This window comes from Schistocerca cancellata, chromosome 4 (genome assembly GCF_023864275.1).
Source record: "Schistocerca cancellata isolate TAMUIC-IGC-003103 chromosome 4, iqSchCanc2.1, whole genome shotgun sequence".
Lineage (NCBI taxonomy): Eukaryota > Metazoa > Arthropoda > Insecta > Orthoptera > Acrididae > Schistocerca > Schistocerca cancellata.
The window spans coordinates 873782052-873798316 of record NC_064629.1 but is presented as its reverse complement, the minus strand read 5'-3'; the positions used below and the strand labels follow the sequence as shown (position 1 = coordinate 873798316).

General features: G+C 40.0%; 1 protein-coding gene across 1 annotated transcript in view; it reads left to right on the top strand.

Moving 5' to 3' along the window:
* The window catches only part of LOC126185028 (alkaline phosphatase-like), a 206518-nt gene extending 194005 nt beyond the window's left edge, over positions 1 to 12513 (top strand). Inside the window, exons 8-9 of the mRNA XM_049927761.1 lie at positions 9114 to 9335; positions 12248 to 12513. Of these exons, the coding sequence (XP_049783718.1) occupies positions 9114 to 9335; positions 12248 to 12453 (428 nt within the window). The 3' untranslated portion in view covers positions 12454 to 12513. The remainder of the gene's footprint in view (positions 1 to 9113; positions 9336 to 12247) is intronic.
* The last annotated feature ends 3752 nt before the right edge of the window (positions 12514 to 16265 follow it).

The following is a 16265-nucleotide window of genomic DNA, read 5'->3' as shown; positions in this document are numbered from 1 at the left end:
CAAAGACAACCCAACAATGTGGTTCATTTTAGTGGGTAGCCTATTAGATGCCCACAGCACTGCGTTTTATTGGCAGGACACTTAGAAAATGTAACAGATCTACTAAGGAGACTGCCTACACTATGCTTGTCCATCCTTTTTTAGAATAATGCTGTGCAGTGTGGGATCCTTACCAGATTGGACTGACGGAGTACATCAAAAAAGTTCAAAGAAGGGCAGTATGTTTTGAATTATCACAAAATATGAGAGAGAGTGTCACAGAAATGATACAGGGTTTGGGGTGGACACCATTAAAAGAAAGGCATTGTTTGTTGCGACGGAATCTTCTCACGAAATTCCAATCACCAACTTTCTCCTCAGAATGCGAAAATATTTTGTGGACACCGACCTACACAGGGAGAAAAGATCACCATGATAAAATAAAGAAATCAGAGCTTGTACAGAAAGATGTAGGTGTTCATTCTTTCCGCAAGCTATACGAGATTGGAATAATAGATAATTGAGAAGTATTTGCCTCATTAGTCATCTTCACAATAACACTGCTCTAATGTGTGACTTGCTCATTCCACAAATATGAAATGGTTCAAGCTATTGTTATTGACTGTCTTTCTCATCCTATGGCAAATGCCATGCAATTAATTATCTATGAGGACAGATGCCCATTGCAGCTGTGGTGATGTTTACATGCTATGGTTACTCCAGAATATGTGCCAGACATTGCTCTGTACATACTATGGTTAGTGAAATTGCCTCCAGAACTAAAATTACAACTTTTGTCCCATATGAGAGATCCATTGGATGTCAAACTCTGGTTGACTGACCAAGCACTCCAAGTGAAGAAGCATCACCATCTCATGCCAGCATCTAAAACACCAGGGAGCAGGGCAGGGAGCAATACTGCGACAGTAGCCCCATTCATAGCTGGCAGAGGCAGAGTTAGAATGGGCGCCACCCATATTCTCCAAAACAGAACAATATGCCCTTTAGAGAGTAACTGGCTGTCCCCCAGTCATCTTGTACTCAATAAAGACAGTTCTTAGCGACTGTGTGGTGACTACAGGTGCTTTAATGCTAGAACTATCATTTACAATTATCATATTCAAGACATACAGGACTTTGCACAACTTCTTAACAGTGCATGGGTCTTTAGTGTGACTGACTGTCATAAAGCATACTTATAGATAACCCATGTTTCCAAGAGACATTCCTAAATGACACTGATCATCCCTTTCAACTTGTTTGAGTTCTGTTTCATGACTTATGGACTCAAGGATGTGGAACACATGGAAATGGTTCATTGACTCAGTCTTGTACAAGATGCCTTTGTGCTATGCAAATCTGGATGATATTTTAATCTTTTCAACCTCGATAAAGGATTATAAATCACATCTCCAGCAAGTCGTACAAGCTTTGAAGGGCAATGGGGTGGAAATCAAGCATGAAAAATCTCAATAACACCAATGACATTCCTGGGGCAGACGGTAGATGCTGATGGCGTCCAGCTGCCATTCAAGTGGATTTATGTCTTCCATAACCTATCTAGTCCTACAACATTCAAAGAATTGAGTTGTTTCCTAGGAACCATAAACTTTTATAGATGACACCTACCCATGGCCATGTTGCTTCAGGCTGTACTAATGGATGCCTTAGCAGGTAAGCAAACACCTTACTCATGAAAGGTTCAGTGGACAGACAACGTGATTCAAGCCTTCAAGGTGCTCAGAGTCACTTATTATATGGCATTACACTCACACACCCCCACCCAGACATGTGCATCTCTATTACCACAGATGCTAGTGATTTTGCGGTCAGCACTGTTTCACAATGATTTAGTGATTCCAACCACCTTTTATGATTCTTTTCTAAGAAACCACTTAGTTTGCAATTTAAGTGGTCTGCATTCAAACAGGAGCTGTTCACAATATACGAGGCTGTGATGTACTTCTGGGATAACATTGAAGGCAGAGAAGTCACCATATACACCAGTCACATGCCCCTCACAGATGCCATCCATAACCCACAGCAGATCTGCTGCCCCGCTATTCTCAGCACACAGATCTCATTAGTCAGTACACCACAGACATCAGACATGCATGTTAAAGAAACAGAAAATATGATGGTGCCTTACTTATCCAAGGTTTCAGCAATTACTTACAAATGGAATTACAAAGAGTTGGCTTGCTTACAGTAAGAAGACAGGGCAGTGCAGGGCTTGTTACATGTCACATCCACAAATCTTACCATAGTTACATAATGGTCACCCAAGGCTGCCAGTCCCATAATTTGTGACATCTCTATGGTTAATTGCACCCCATTGTCTCAGATGCTATGCGAAGAGGAATCTTCTCATTAGTACATGATCTGGCACTCCCTGGTATTAAAGCAGCAACACATTTGATTACAGGACATTTTGTCTGGTTGGGCATTAAGAGGTACTGCCAGGCATGGTCACACACATGCACCTTATGCCAAAAAATAAGGTTGGGCATCATAATTAGCCAACATTATCAAACTCTGATGTTCAAAAAGGATGCAGAAGACACGTCCATCTTGACATTATTGGCCCTCTACCACCATCCGAGAGCTACAGATATGTAATGTTGGCTATTGATAGAAGTATGCAATGGGTGGAGGCCATGCCCCTTGGAAGTATTACTGCCAATTCTGTAGCTTTTATTAACATGTGGACCATGAGATTTGGTGTCCATATTCGTTCACAGCCAGCTAGGGTCAGCAGTTCAAGTACCAGCTGTTTGAAAAACTATACTCCTTGTGCAGCATGGCTAAATTCCATGCCACCACTTATGACCCACAGAGCAACAGCTTTGTAGAATGGTGATACTGTATGTTAAAGACAACACTCATGTATCACGAGGAGCCGTGGACATGAGCTAAACTGGATACTACTAGGAATCTGTGTCATGCATAAGAATGATCTTAAGGCTTCACTGGCAGAAGTACTTTGTAGGGAACAATTCGCTCTCCCAGCCGAGTTTGTCAGCGACTCATCAGCGACGCCTTCAGCCAAATTACTGGCATTGGTTGAAAAGTTTTGATGCCATATTTCCAGACTGCACATGCCTCTACCCTACCTACATTTAGCTCCCCAAACATTCATCCACAACACACTTGCTAACTGCAAATTCATTATGCTCAGAGTTTACTTGATCCGGCCAGCTGTGTAGCCACCTTACTTTGGTCCACACCATGTCCTGGTCAGGTCCAACAACACAGTGGACATCATACTGAACAATAAATGCCAGACTATTTCTATAAACAGGGTGAAGCCTGCATGGACATTAAACGATGTCGGTCCAGCAGATATACCTTTTACACAGTCATCGAAATGTGAAGCTCTTTCAATCTCATGTGATTCCTGATTCCATCCCTCTTCTCAATGTGACCTCCTTTCTAGTACAAACCTCACCCACTACAGCACAAACTACCATCAAACCTTGGATTGGTGGCAGCTCACCAGGAAAGCATGCAGCCTATACACCACTGTAAGCACCAGATGTGATGTTTAGCATCAACATCTTCCATCATTGTGCAGCGCACTGACCATTCACCTGCATGACAACACTCTCTCCATGTTCTCTAAGCCTATGCATGACTGACAATGGTGCGACACCACATGTAATGTTCCTATGCTTATTTGAGATCCCACTGAATGTGGGTGATGTCAACATCAATGCCAGGATCGAGGGCAATGGACCTCAATGGGATCCCTTCCATCTCCTTGCCCCTGTGTCTGCATTAACAGAGAAGGGGGTGGGGAGCAGGGGGTGTTGTCCTCTGTGGCACCCACCACCAATTGAGATGAGAGGATCAGCCAGGGAGTGTAGAAGTTCTTTGAGACTGATTGTTTTTGGTACTCCTGTTCCAGTGGCAGTGATGTAAGATCTATTGTTCTGTATTAGCAGTGATTATTTTGTAATGAAAGTGTGTTTATTCACAAGTACTGGAGTATTCCTCCTGGGTATTGATGGCCAGGAACCCAGATATATCGACAGCTTTATTGATATATTCATGTAATTGTGTGATTTTTAAACTTTTAACTGTGAAATTTTTAAACTCCATGCAAACGTGACATGTCTGATACTATTGTACTGAATGATTGACTGACAAATAAAACTGTTACTATTAATACTAGAGAACTCCACATATTATCTTGAATGGAGAGTCATAACAGATGCAGAAGAAATTTCAAGTGTGCCTCAGGTTATGTGCTGAGACTTCTGCTATATGTCATATGCTAATGAACTGGCAGATAATAATACCAGTAAATTCAGACTTGTTGTGTTTATCTGCAATGAAGTACTGCCCAAAAAATATGCACAGATACTCTGCCAGATCTTGAAAAGATTTCAAAGTTGTGCAGAGATTGTCAGCTTGCTTTAAATGTTTAGAAATGTAAAATCGTCACTTAACAAAATCTGAAAATGTTGTAGTCCATTAGCAGATGCTAATCAAAAGTCATGGTGTAATATAAAGAATTTAATGAGTAAAGCTAACAACTCACCTAATAGTACAGGAGCTCAGACATCAAAAGATACAGAAACAAGACTGAGAACTTTGCTAGATTTTGGATGAATCTTTTTTCAAGAGCTATAGAGTACACATACCTGTATTGCTACATTGTCCCAGGAGACTTCATTGTGCCAGTACTGCAGCCTGTCTCTGAAGGCCTTAGCAAGACCCTCAATTTATGTCAAACCAATTGCCTGCAGCCTAGCTTCCCATATTAATGTCACAAACCAGTTCCTTGACTATCAACCATCCAATATTATTACCACCTGGATTCCTACTCGTCACTATTGAATCCATTTTCCTACACATCACCCTCCCTCGTGCCAATGGCATTGCCGCAATAGAACAGTAACTCAGCCAATGTCCTACCAGCTCCAAACTCACGATCTCATTCCTTATGAACCGGACTATATTGCTGACCACTAAATTGCATCACCATGAAGACAGCATGAAACAAATGCCAAATTTTTATGAACTGCTGTACATGCTTGGATATGCAAATGATTAGTATTTTAAAACAACTACACAAAATAGGTAGGTGTAATACCACATGTTTTCAGTATATGAGGAAATATTAGACAGCAAAGAAAGGTGCACCAACTGTGATGCACTCTGTGTCTGCACAGGACAAAGGAGTGTCTCCATTTTGTCTTTTCAAATGAGTCCCAGTTTTGCATAGAGCATCGCAATAGATGTATCCATGTGTAGAAGTTCGAAGGAGAGTGAACGTTGCTATGTGCACTGCATGCATCATCATCATACAGATCCAGCGCCTGGTTTGATGGTATGGGATGCCACTGGGTACAGAACACTGTCACACTTTGTTCTCACAGGTGGTAATTTTGACATCTGATATTACACTTCATATGTGTTCATTCTGTGTCAGTTTCCTATTGCTTCATTTGATGCCCTGACCTATTTCAAAACAGAGGGTATTCAGTCATTGCCCTGGCCAGCATGTTCTCTAGATCTCTCACCCCTGGAGACATCTGGTCATGGGTTGCCATCATTCACCAATCACTCTGATTGAAAAACACTGCTACAGAGTAGAAGCAGTGAGAATGCCATACCTGTATCTGCCGTCCCAGCTTAGTGGAACTCAGTGCCTGCCAGGTTAGAACTATTGTTACTGCCATATTTGGCAGCTCTGTGTACCTACAAATCACCTACAAACTTTACAATGTGACCTTTCTACTATACTGTATTTGCACAAAAGTAAAATTTTGTTTTTTGCCATCCACCCTGATGTTGAAGTTTTAAATGTTCACTTACATTAACCTACAGCTGGAAAGGCTATGTACACACATCAATAAAAGTTTTGCATCAGCTCGGTTCTGAGAGTTCCGGAACCTGTACAAAAAATTGGAATAGAGATCCACATAAACATCATATCTGCCCTTTTTGTTCCTCAGGAAAACCACACATTGCATGTTGTACCACCATACAGTGAGACCTTCAGAGGTGGTGGTCCAGATTGTTGTACACACCGGTACCTCTAATATCCAGTAGCACATCCTCTTGCATTGATGCATGCCTGTATTCATCATGGCACATTATCCACAAGTTCATCAAGGCACTGTTGGTCCAGATTGTTCCACTCCTCAATGGCGACTCAGCATAGATTCCTCAGAGTGGTTGGTGGGTCATGTTGTCCATAAACAGCCCTTTTCAATCTATCCCAGGCATATTTAAAAGAGTTTGTGTCTGGAGAACATGCTGTCCACTCTAGTCGAGCGATGTCACTATCAGGAAGGAAGTCATTCACAAGATGTGCATCATGGGTGCATGAATTGTCATCCATGACGACGAATGTCTCACCAATATGCTGCGGATATGGTTGCACTATCAGTCGGAGGATGGCATTCATCTATCATACAGCCGTTATGGCTCCTTCCATGACCACGAGCGGCATATGTCAGCCCCACATAATGGCACCCCAAAACAGCAGGGAACCTCCACCTTGCTGCACTCTCTGGACAGTGTGTCTAAGGCATTCAGCCTGACTGGGTTGCTTCCAAACACGTCTCCAACGATTGTCTGGTTGAAGGCATATGTGACACTCATTGGTGAAGAGAACATGATGCCAATCCTGAGCAGTCCATTTAGCATGTTGTTGGGCCCATCTGTACCGCACTGCATGGTGTCATGGTTGCAAAGATGGACCTCGCCATGGACGTAGGGAGTGAAGTTGAGCATCATGCAGCCTATTGAGCATAGTTTGAGTTGTAACACGATGTCCTGTGGCTGCACCAAAAGCATTATTCAACATGGTGGCATTGCTGTCAGGGTTCCTCCTTGCCATAATCCATAGGTAGTGGTCATCCACTGCAGTAGTAGCCCTTGGGCAGCCTGAGCGTGGCATGTCGTTGAGAGTTTCTGTCTCTCTGTGTCTCCTTGGTGTCCAAACAACATCGTTTTGGTTCATTCCGAGACACCTCAACACTTCCCTTGTTGAGAGCGCTTCATGGCACAAAGTAACAATGCGGACACAATCAAACCGCAGTATTGACTGACTAGGCATGGTTGAACTACAGACAACACGAGTTGTGTACCTCTTGCCTGATGGAATGACTGGAACTGATTGGCTGTCGAACCCCCTCCATCTAATAGGCACTACTCATGCATGGTTTTTTACATCTTTGTGCAGGTTTAGTGACATCTCTGAACAGTAAAAGGGACTGTCTGTGATACAATATCCACAATCAATGTCTATCTTCCAGTCTGTGAACCGGGGTGATGCAAAACTTTTTTTAGTGTGTGTATTTGTAAAAAAACATTTTCAAAGTTCAAGATGGTTTGTTTCCCTTAAAACTGCTATTGTAAGACCTCTTCAAACACTCAAAAAATTTGGTCATATGTTTATGCTGTCAGTGGCACATACCTTTGTGTGGAGGAAATCCCTGTTGACAAGATGGTCAAAATAAGAGACAGTGACAGAAAATGTTAAGTGGCGAACGTTACCACCATTCAAGTGACATGCATCTGCTAAAAATTTGTGTAGTAATTGGTTTTAGAGGTGTTAAACAGCAATTTAAAGCACTAATATTCAGCACAGTCTCAAGAGTCTACATTTACATACAGCACATATACATCTGTGCTCTACAAACTGCCGTGAAGGGCATAGCAAAGGGTAATTCCCACTGTATCATTTATTAGGAGTTTTTCCTCTTGCATTCATGTTTGGACCATAGGTCGAATGGAATCATGTCAGGCTCTGTACAGCATCTGTGAGTTTATTAGCTCCATTGTTAATGATAATCTAGTGCATAAATCTTGAACAGAGAATTGTTCTCAATAGCACATGTCACTTACATCTACAAAATAGGTTTATCATCCTGTATAACTCACTAAAATTCTAAGATCAAACACAATATAACATTATAATATTAAATGTGAAATTATGGAATGGAAATAAGTTTGGAAATAAGTATGACAGCGTTATTTATTTTTATGTGACCTATGTCCAACAGGATCCACAATGCACATAATATAAGGGCAATCAAATTAAAATGAGGCAGATGGAAGAAAAGTAAACTGTTTATTATTTCAAAGGTATTAACTGTAATTTAATACATTTATCCCTCCTGTGATACAAGACAGTCACTGCCTCATGGAAAAATATTTACAGTTGCACGTGATTGTACCCAGGCATGGACCTCTTCATCAGAAGCAAATCGACAGCCATTAATGTCTTTCTTCAGGGCTCCAAATATAAGCAAATTGTGTAGGGAGAGATCAGGGCTGTGTGGAGGATGTGTAATGGCTTCCCAGCAAAATGTCTGCAGAGTACTTGAAACAATGTTGGCAACATGTCATCCCACACATTACCAACCACTTCTAGCTCTGCACCCTTATATCTGAAGCATATGCTGGGCATAAATCACTTATAAGCTTTAAACTGCATTCTATAAATACATTGAGATTGTTTTCAGAGTTTAATGACAATGAGTTGGTTAAGGATCATTTATTAATTTTCATGAAAACTTCATTATCAGTCTTTTCTAAAACTGCACTAGAATTGCCATCTATAAAATCGACCAGTAACAGGCTGGATAAGTCATTTCAAAGGTGAGAGGAAGGTAACAGCATAATATCTCCGATAGCACCATGCCTAGTAAAGCACTGTGGTGTTCAAACGAATCTTCAGGTGATGACAACTTTATGTTTACTTTCACCAAAAGACCCTCAGCATTAGGCAAACTGATCATTTCTTTGAGTGTCTAGTATTTACTTATTTAATTGTAATTTATTTTATGTGAAATTTTGTTGCACCATTATTAACTGACCATAAACAGTCATTGAATACGTGCAGAAAGAATCACAGGGCTATTTCTCAATATATCTTCCCATACTTTTGCTCCTTTAACAAGTTACATCTCTTCTTCTCAGACAATTCCTTCGTAACTCAATACACAATTATGAATGGTGCTACAATAATGTAATTACACTGACCACTATATTTAAAGTAGTATATCACATGATTTGAATCTGTTTAGCGTGTTTTCTTGTGGGTAAATGAAATGTACATATTTTATAATTACACAATTAGTAAGAAAGGGCTTGTACAAAATTTTCATTTTTAGGTATAGCTAAGAAGTCAGCGGTTGACAATATTCCATATACAATATTAACATATTCAACTGGAAGTAATCTTGCATTTAATCATACTGTTATAAATGGAACTGAAGTAATTCGTGACAACCCTGAAAACTATGATTACACAAGTTTTGATTACCACCAGCAGGCAGCAATTTTAACAGATGAAGCATCACATGGAGGAGGAGATGTTACTGTATATGCAGCTGGTAAGTTACTCATTATCATGAATTAACCACACCTTTTGTCTTTTTGTTTATTTTCCCAGTGTTCAAAGTCACATGCTGATCACGGTCATTTTGGAAATTGAATTATTTTTCTATTCTCTGCAAGTCCCAGCTACTGTTCTTCAATGACACCCTCTCATAAGCAAGAGAATATTTTGTTGTGTATAAAATCAGTTTCAGATAACTTGCTTAACAGTCTTGATTATTATTATTATTTGTCATTTCCTTCAATAGAACAAAAATAGTTGACACCTTTATGACTACATTTTGTTATTCTGGAAAACAAATGTTAGGTAATTAAAGGTACAATATATTCCAAATTAGGGCTTTCAGAATCAGTTTCACTCATATTATTAAAGCACATTCAGCAAAAGAAGTAAAATATTATTTATAAAATGGCCATAGATCCCTGCAGCAAAGCATGATATAAGATAACTATATAAAATATATGAATGATGTAAGATAACTACCAAATATAACACCAAAAGACAGTCTTCCCCTCCTATCCACTTTAGGCTCAGGAGAAACTCTGCAAAGATCATCTTTTACAACACCTGATGCATCAGGTACATTAAGTCAAGCAAAAAAGACTGACTGATTCCAGTTTTCAGTGCCATTTTCTCAAAAATTTAATTTCATCTTCACTGCTAAGTAGTCCAACAAAATATTTTATAATTTTCTTCCCAGCAAACAGAAGAACATATTTCCTTTTATGCACAGTTTTGTACATCATATAAGTGCCTGTCAGCTTGTTGCTCTGCTTCATGTTCTTCAGTTAATTACTGTCAATAACTCTCTTGCTCTCCACTGTCACCACTAGCACTTAGTTTATACAGGATGTCATCTGTCAGCTGATTATCATTTAAGTATTATTCTGAAATTCTCCTATTATTTCTTTTTTCCATCTTATGAAGAGCAAGGTATATGCAGCTGTTTTGATAGATGACCGTCTCCCATAACAAAACTAGATGTTGGCATGAGGAAGCTTGTGCCTGATCAGTGAAATTGATGAGTAGTAGATTGGCACAGTTTTTCAGGTGGTTTCCTTGTTATATGCAGCTTGTCCAGGAGAAGAATACCACTATCCAGAATCCAGAAATCTAATTTGCAGAAGATGTGACTTCAACTAGAGTCAATGTTTGTCTTAATAAGGGAGGGAAAACATTTTTTGGTAAATTGTTATTTATCCCTGATTTTGTTCTCCATTTTGCTAATGACTTTCAAAGTCTAAGTGCAATTAAGAGATAAGCAGACAAAGGAAATATTATTATCATTAGCAGCTTTTATGACTTTAACTGAAAAATACTTGAGAGATTATCTCTGATAATCACCTCTGGACCAGTAAGTCCTTTAGCATGAGGCAAGTGCACAGTGAAGAACTGCCCATCAAACCAACCGTTTGAAGGACCACATATTTTTTGACTTATGGACAACATATACCAGCAGTAAAGTACCTGTAGCTGTGCAACAGAATGTGATGGAGATTGCAGTTTTGGAGTGTTTCATTACCTTATCAGGATAATTATTGCTACATTTAGTAAGTGCAGTCTTACATTCTGAGTCATCAGACAAGTTCGTTTCATCAACATTTGTAATGCGTTCTGTTGGTACACCATCCATTGACCTTTTAGGTTTTCAAAATATTCATCAACAAATTCTCTAGTAAGAGACCCTCTGTCTGGATTTATGTTGCCACGTTGCCTCATTGATAAAAATGCCTTGTGACTATTACCAATGAATTACCACACTACTTGCCAGGAATATTGATAGGCCTAAAGGTTGCTCCTATCCATCTCATTCTGTCCACCATCATTTTAATTGTTAACCTTATGTCTAACAAGACTAATGTGAAACCACAGGCACCTATTTGAATCACACAATCACACAACTGCTTTTCTTCATCAGCAGTAAAAATTGTTTGTCTGCTGGTTTTTATGTTTATTTTTCATTTTGCTAGATTGAGCTACTTCAAGTATTTTAAAAATTTGTGAAGCCTTGGTTAGTGGCATCTTATTTTCATGAATTTACTTAAAACTTTCTCAAGATTAGTTATCAAGTAGTTTCCATAAGTTCAAGAACCAGAAACACTCACACATGCTCTCACCATATCTGCAAAAATGGAAACAACAATTGTAATCAATTACGAGATACTGAAATGTGCTGTAATTACATATAACTTCATAAATAGATAACTCAGAATAACATTGCACGCCATGTGTAATAATCTACTACCACCAATCAGCTGACCTGACAGAGAGCATAGATACCAGCAGGACATTAGTATTCAAAGTCATCTCATGAAAGACAAACCTCCTAATTTTTATTCAACTGCAACACCAAGGAATAAAGTAAACTTCATAGGCTTTCAGTACAATTAAATTTAGGTGGCCACTTTGTCATCAAAGGCCCATTAATTATTTTTGGTACTGAATTGCTTCGTAGATTCAAGGTCAGATTTTTTTAATGTCATTTTGACACTTACATAATTTGAAAGAATTGATTATTTGCTTTTTTAAAAGCTTGTGTTGTTAATTTGTTATCCCATTAACTGAGGGCAATAATGAATTTAAAAAGATGCTAAATTACTGTTAGGGGAAAAAACACTTGATGGAATTTTCTGCACCCTATAAAAAGGCCTCTACTTCTGATGAAGGAACAGCCAATTTGAAAAGTTGAAGATTAGTATGTAGTTCATTGTTGCTTCCAGCTTTGGCATATGATAAGAAGACATTTCTCACATGGCTCTTGTGCTTTAAATCTCGGTTTTTTTTTTTTTTTTTTAATAGGATTTTATGTTTTCAAGTTGTTTGCCGAACTTAGAATGTATATTTTAGATTATTCTCCATGGATCACCAACAAAAAAAAGATTAATTTTTTTCCTGTTTTCCTCTTAGGGCCAATGGCTCACCTCTTCCATACTTCCCATGAACAACACTACGTTGCACACGTCATGGGTTATGCAGCACGAATTGGACCATATGCTGACATTCCACACAATTGTGGTGTATCAAATTTGAAATTAAATGCAGCACTGATGGTTGTTATATACCTAATTCAATCTAGATTCTGTTTAATGTTGATAAATTTTAATTCTGAATGAAATTAATAAATAAGATTTTAAATTGTTCATATATTCCAATTCTCTACTTTTTTATTTTATTGTTCCTTTTAATTGTAATAAATGGTTCCTGAGCAAACATTAAGCATCTTCTGTAAATAAATATTTCCTATTACTAATGGTAAGTAGTTTCTTCTGGTACTTGGTAATGAATGTGTACAGCACAAACTTTCATTCCTGTATTTTTATTTCCAAATTGTAAAATCTATCTCCTATGAACCTTAAGAATACCCTCACCATTACTTCCCTTCATATGAAACATTTTGTATTGTAGGTTACAGTGTAGCTACAGTAACCTTTTGCAGAAAAAACAATTGGGAGATATCAGACAAGCTTTACATTTGGAAAATCAATTACTGACCAAATATTCACAGAAAAACCAAAGGAATACAATATACACACATTAAAAACAAGTTTTGCATCACCCCAGTTCCCAGAACTCCTGAAGATAGACATTGACTGTGGATATTGTATTACAGACACAGTCCCTTTGACTGTTCAGAGATGTAGTAGTTTCCCCTTGCTTTCAACCTTTCGCAGTACCAGCACAGCAAGACCGTTTTGGTTGGTGTGTCAAGGCCAGATCAGTCAATCATCCAGACTGTTGCCCCTGCAACTAGTGAAAAGGCTGCTGCCCCTCTTCAGGAGCCATGCGTTTGTCTGGCCTCTCAACAGATACTCCTCCGTTGTGGTTGCACCTATGGTACGGCTATCTGTATCGCTGAGGCACACAAGCCTCCCCACCAATGGCAAGGTCCATGGTTCATGCGGGGGGGGGGGGGGGGGGGGGGGGGGGGGGGGGGAGGGCAGTTACTCTCATCCTAACATAAAGAAAACAACGGGGACCTCTCAGCGGAATCACTCCTAGACTCAACAAAGCCAATATATACTATGAAGACAATAACGAAGCCATCATCGTAAAAGCTAAGTACCAACACAGTTTGTACTTCTTAATGACCTCTGTCTAACTTTAAATTTGAACCTCTTATACATCCTAAATTTACCATGTGGGCTGACCAGAGTGGCCGAGCGGTTCTAGGCGCTACAGTCTGGAACCGCACGACCACTACGGTCGCAGGTTTGAATCCTGCCTTGGGCATGGATGTGTGTGATGTCCTTAGGTTGGTTAGGTTTAAGTAGTTCGAAGTTCTAGGGAACTGATTACCTCAGAAGTTAAGTCCCATAGTGCTCAGAACCATTTGAACCATTTTTAACCAACACTGTTCATACTTGTTAATGACCTCTGTCTAACTTTAAATTTGAACCTCCTGTACATCCTAAATTTACCATGTGGGCAAAGCAGTAGGACTTGAATATGATTTAACTTATAGATTGTGCAACTTTAGGAAGGAAGAGGTCAGTTAAACAGTAAAGCTGTAGGTGAGGGAAGTGTGGACAACTGCAAGATATAGTTGATATCTGGTATCTATGTTCAGATCCTTGCTGATGAAGAGCAGGTACAATGGATTTGCCAACTTTAGGCCCTTTTGGGTGATGTACTCCACATCTTAGTGCAAGAGCAGTTTTTCGTACATCTGGACTCCTAGGTATTTGGTATCCAGGGACCACTGGACCCCGATGTCTTGAATAGTGATGTGGCAGAGGACAGGGCGCCATTTGGTGAAACATACTGCCATAGTTTTGACAGCATTGAGTGCAATCTTGTTTGATTGACCCTAGGTGACTGCTGCGTCCTCCTGCCTCTGAAGATGAGCAGTGAGCTAGTTGGTGTTGTGGCCAGTCATATAGAACACTGTATCATTGTTTTATTGCTCCAGGTGGCAGTTGTCTGCATCAGCATTTTGTATACGAGTAGTCGTTCTACAGGTCCAGGAAAACCGCTACCATTGACATGGTGAGTTAAAGCCCTTGCTGCCATGTTCTGTGATCCTAAGAATTTGTGGTTCATCTGACAGGCGTGAAGTGAACCTGAACTGTTCTGGACGGATTCTCCCAGCAGCTGTTAGAAGCTGGGAAATGTGGTGAGGACCAAAGCTTGCAGGACCTTCGCCATGGTATTCAAGAGGGGGATGGGCCCGTTGTTGGTAGGGACTGAAGGATTGTTTGATGGCTTGGGACTGCTATAAGTTTGGCTTGCTTCCACTGCAGAAGGAAAAGGTCAGTTTTTTTATTTTATTTTATTTCATTTACACGTCAAGCTCCGTAGGACCAAATTGAGGAGCAAATTTCCAAGGTTATGGAACGTGTCAGTACATGAAATTACAAAATGGTTCAAATGGCTCTGAGCACTATGGGACTTAACATCTATGGTCATCAGTCCCCTAGAACTTAGAACTACTTAAACCTAACTAACCTAAGGACATCACACACATCCATGCCCGAGGCAGGATTCAAACCTACGACTGTAGCGGTCGTGCAGTTCCAGACTGTAGCGCCTAGAACTGCTCGGCCACTCTGGCTGGCCCACATGGTAAATTTAGGATGTACAAGAGGTTCAAATTTAAAGTTAGACAGAGGTCATTAAGAAGTGCAAACTCTGTTGGTACTTAGCTTTTACGATGATGGCTTCGTTATTGTCTTCATAGTATATATTGGCTTCGTTGAGTCTAGGAGTGATTCCGCTGAGAGGTCCCTGTTGTTTTCTTTATGTTAGGATGAGAGTAACTGCCCCCCCCCCCCCCCCCCCATGAACCGTGGACCTTGCCATTGGTGGGGAGGCTTGTGTGCCTCAGCGATACAGATAGCCGTACCATAGGTGCAACCACAACGGAGGGGTATCTGTTGAGAGGCCAGACAAACGCATGGTTCCTGAAGAGGGGCAGCAGCCTTTTCAGTAGTTGCAGGGGCAACAGTCTGGATGATTGACTGATCTGGCCTTGTAACACCAACCAAAACGGCCTTGCTGTGCTGGTACTGCGAAAGGTTGAAAGCAAGGGGACACTACAGCTGTAATTTTTCTCGAGGGTATGCAGCTTTACTGTATGGTTAATGATAATGGCGTCCTCTTGGGTAAAATATTCCGGAGGTAAAATAGTCCCTCATTCGGATCTCTGGACGGGGGCTACTCAAGAGGACGTCGTTATCAGGAGAAAGAAAACTGGCGTTCTACGGATCGGAGAGTGGAATGTCAGAACCCTTAATCGGCAGGTAGGTTAGAAAATTTAAAAAGGGAAATGGATAGGTTAAAGATATAGTGGGAATTAGTGAAGTTCGGTGGCAGGAGGAACAAGACTTCTGGTCAGGTGACTACAGGGTTATAAACACAAAGTCAAATAGGGGTAATGCAGGAGTAGGTTTAATAATGAATAAAAAAATAGGAATGCGGGTAAGCTACTACAAACAGCATAGTGAACGCATTATTGTTGCCAAGACAGATACGAAGCCCACACCTACTACAGTAGTACAAGTTTATATGCCAACTAGGTCTGCAGATGACAAAGAAATTGAAGAAATGTATCATGAAATAAAAGAAATTATTCAGATACTGAATGGTGACGAAAATTTAATAGTCATGGGTGACTGCAATCCGGTAACAGGATAAGGGAGAGAAGGAAATGTAGTAGGTGAATATGAATTGGGGCTAAGAAATGAAAGAGGAAGCCGCCTTGTAGAATTTTGCACAGAGCACAACTTAATCATAGCTAACACTTGGCTTAAGAATCATGAAAGAAGGTTGTATACATGGAAGAACCCTGGAGATACTAAAAGGTATCAGATAGATTATATAATGGTAAGACAGAGATTTAGGAACCAGGTTTTAAATTTTAAGACATTTCCAGGGGCAGATGTGGACTCTGACCACAATCTATTGGTTATGAGCTGTAGATTAGAAC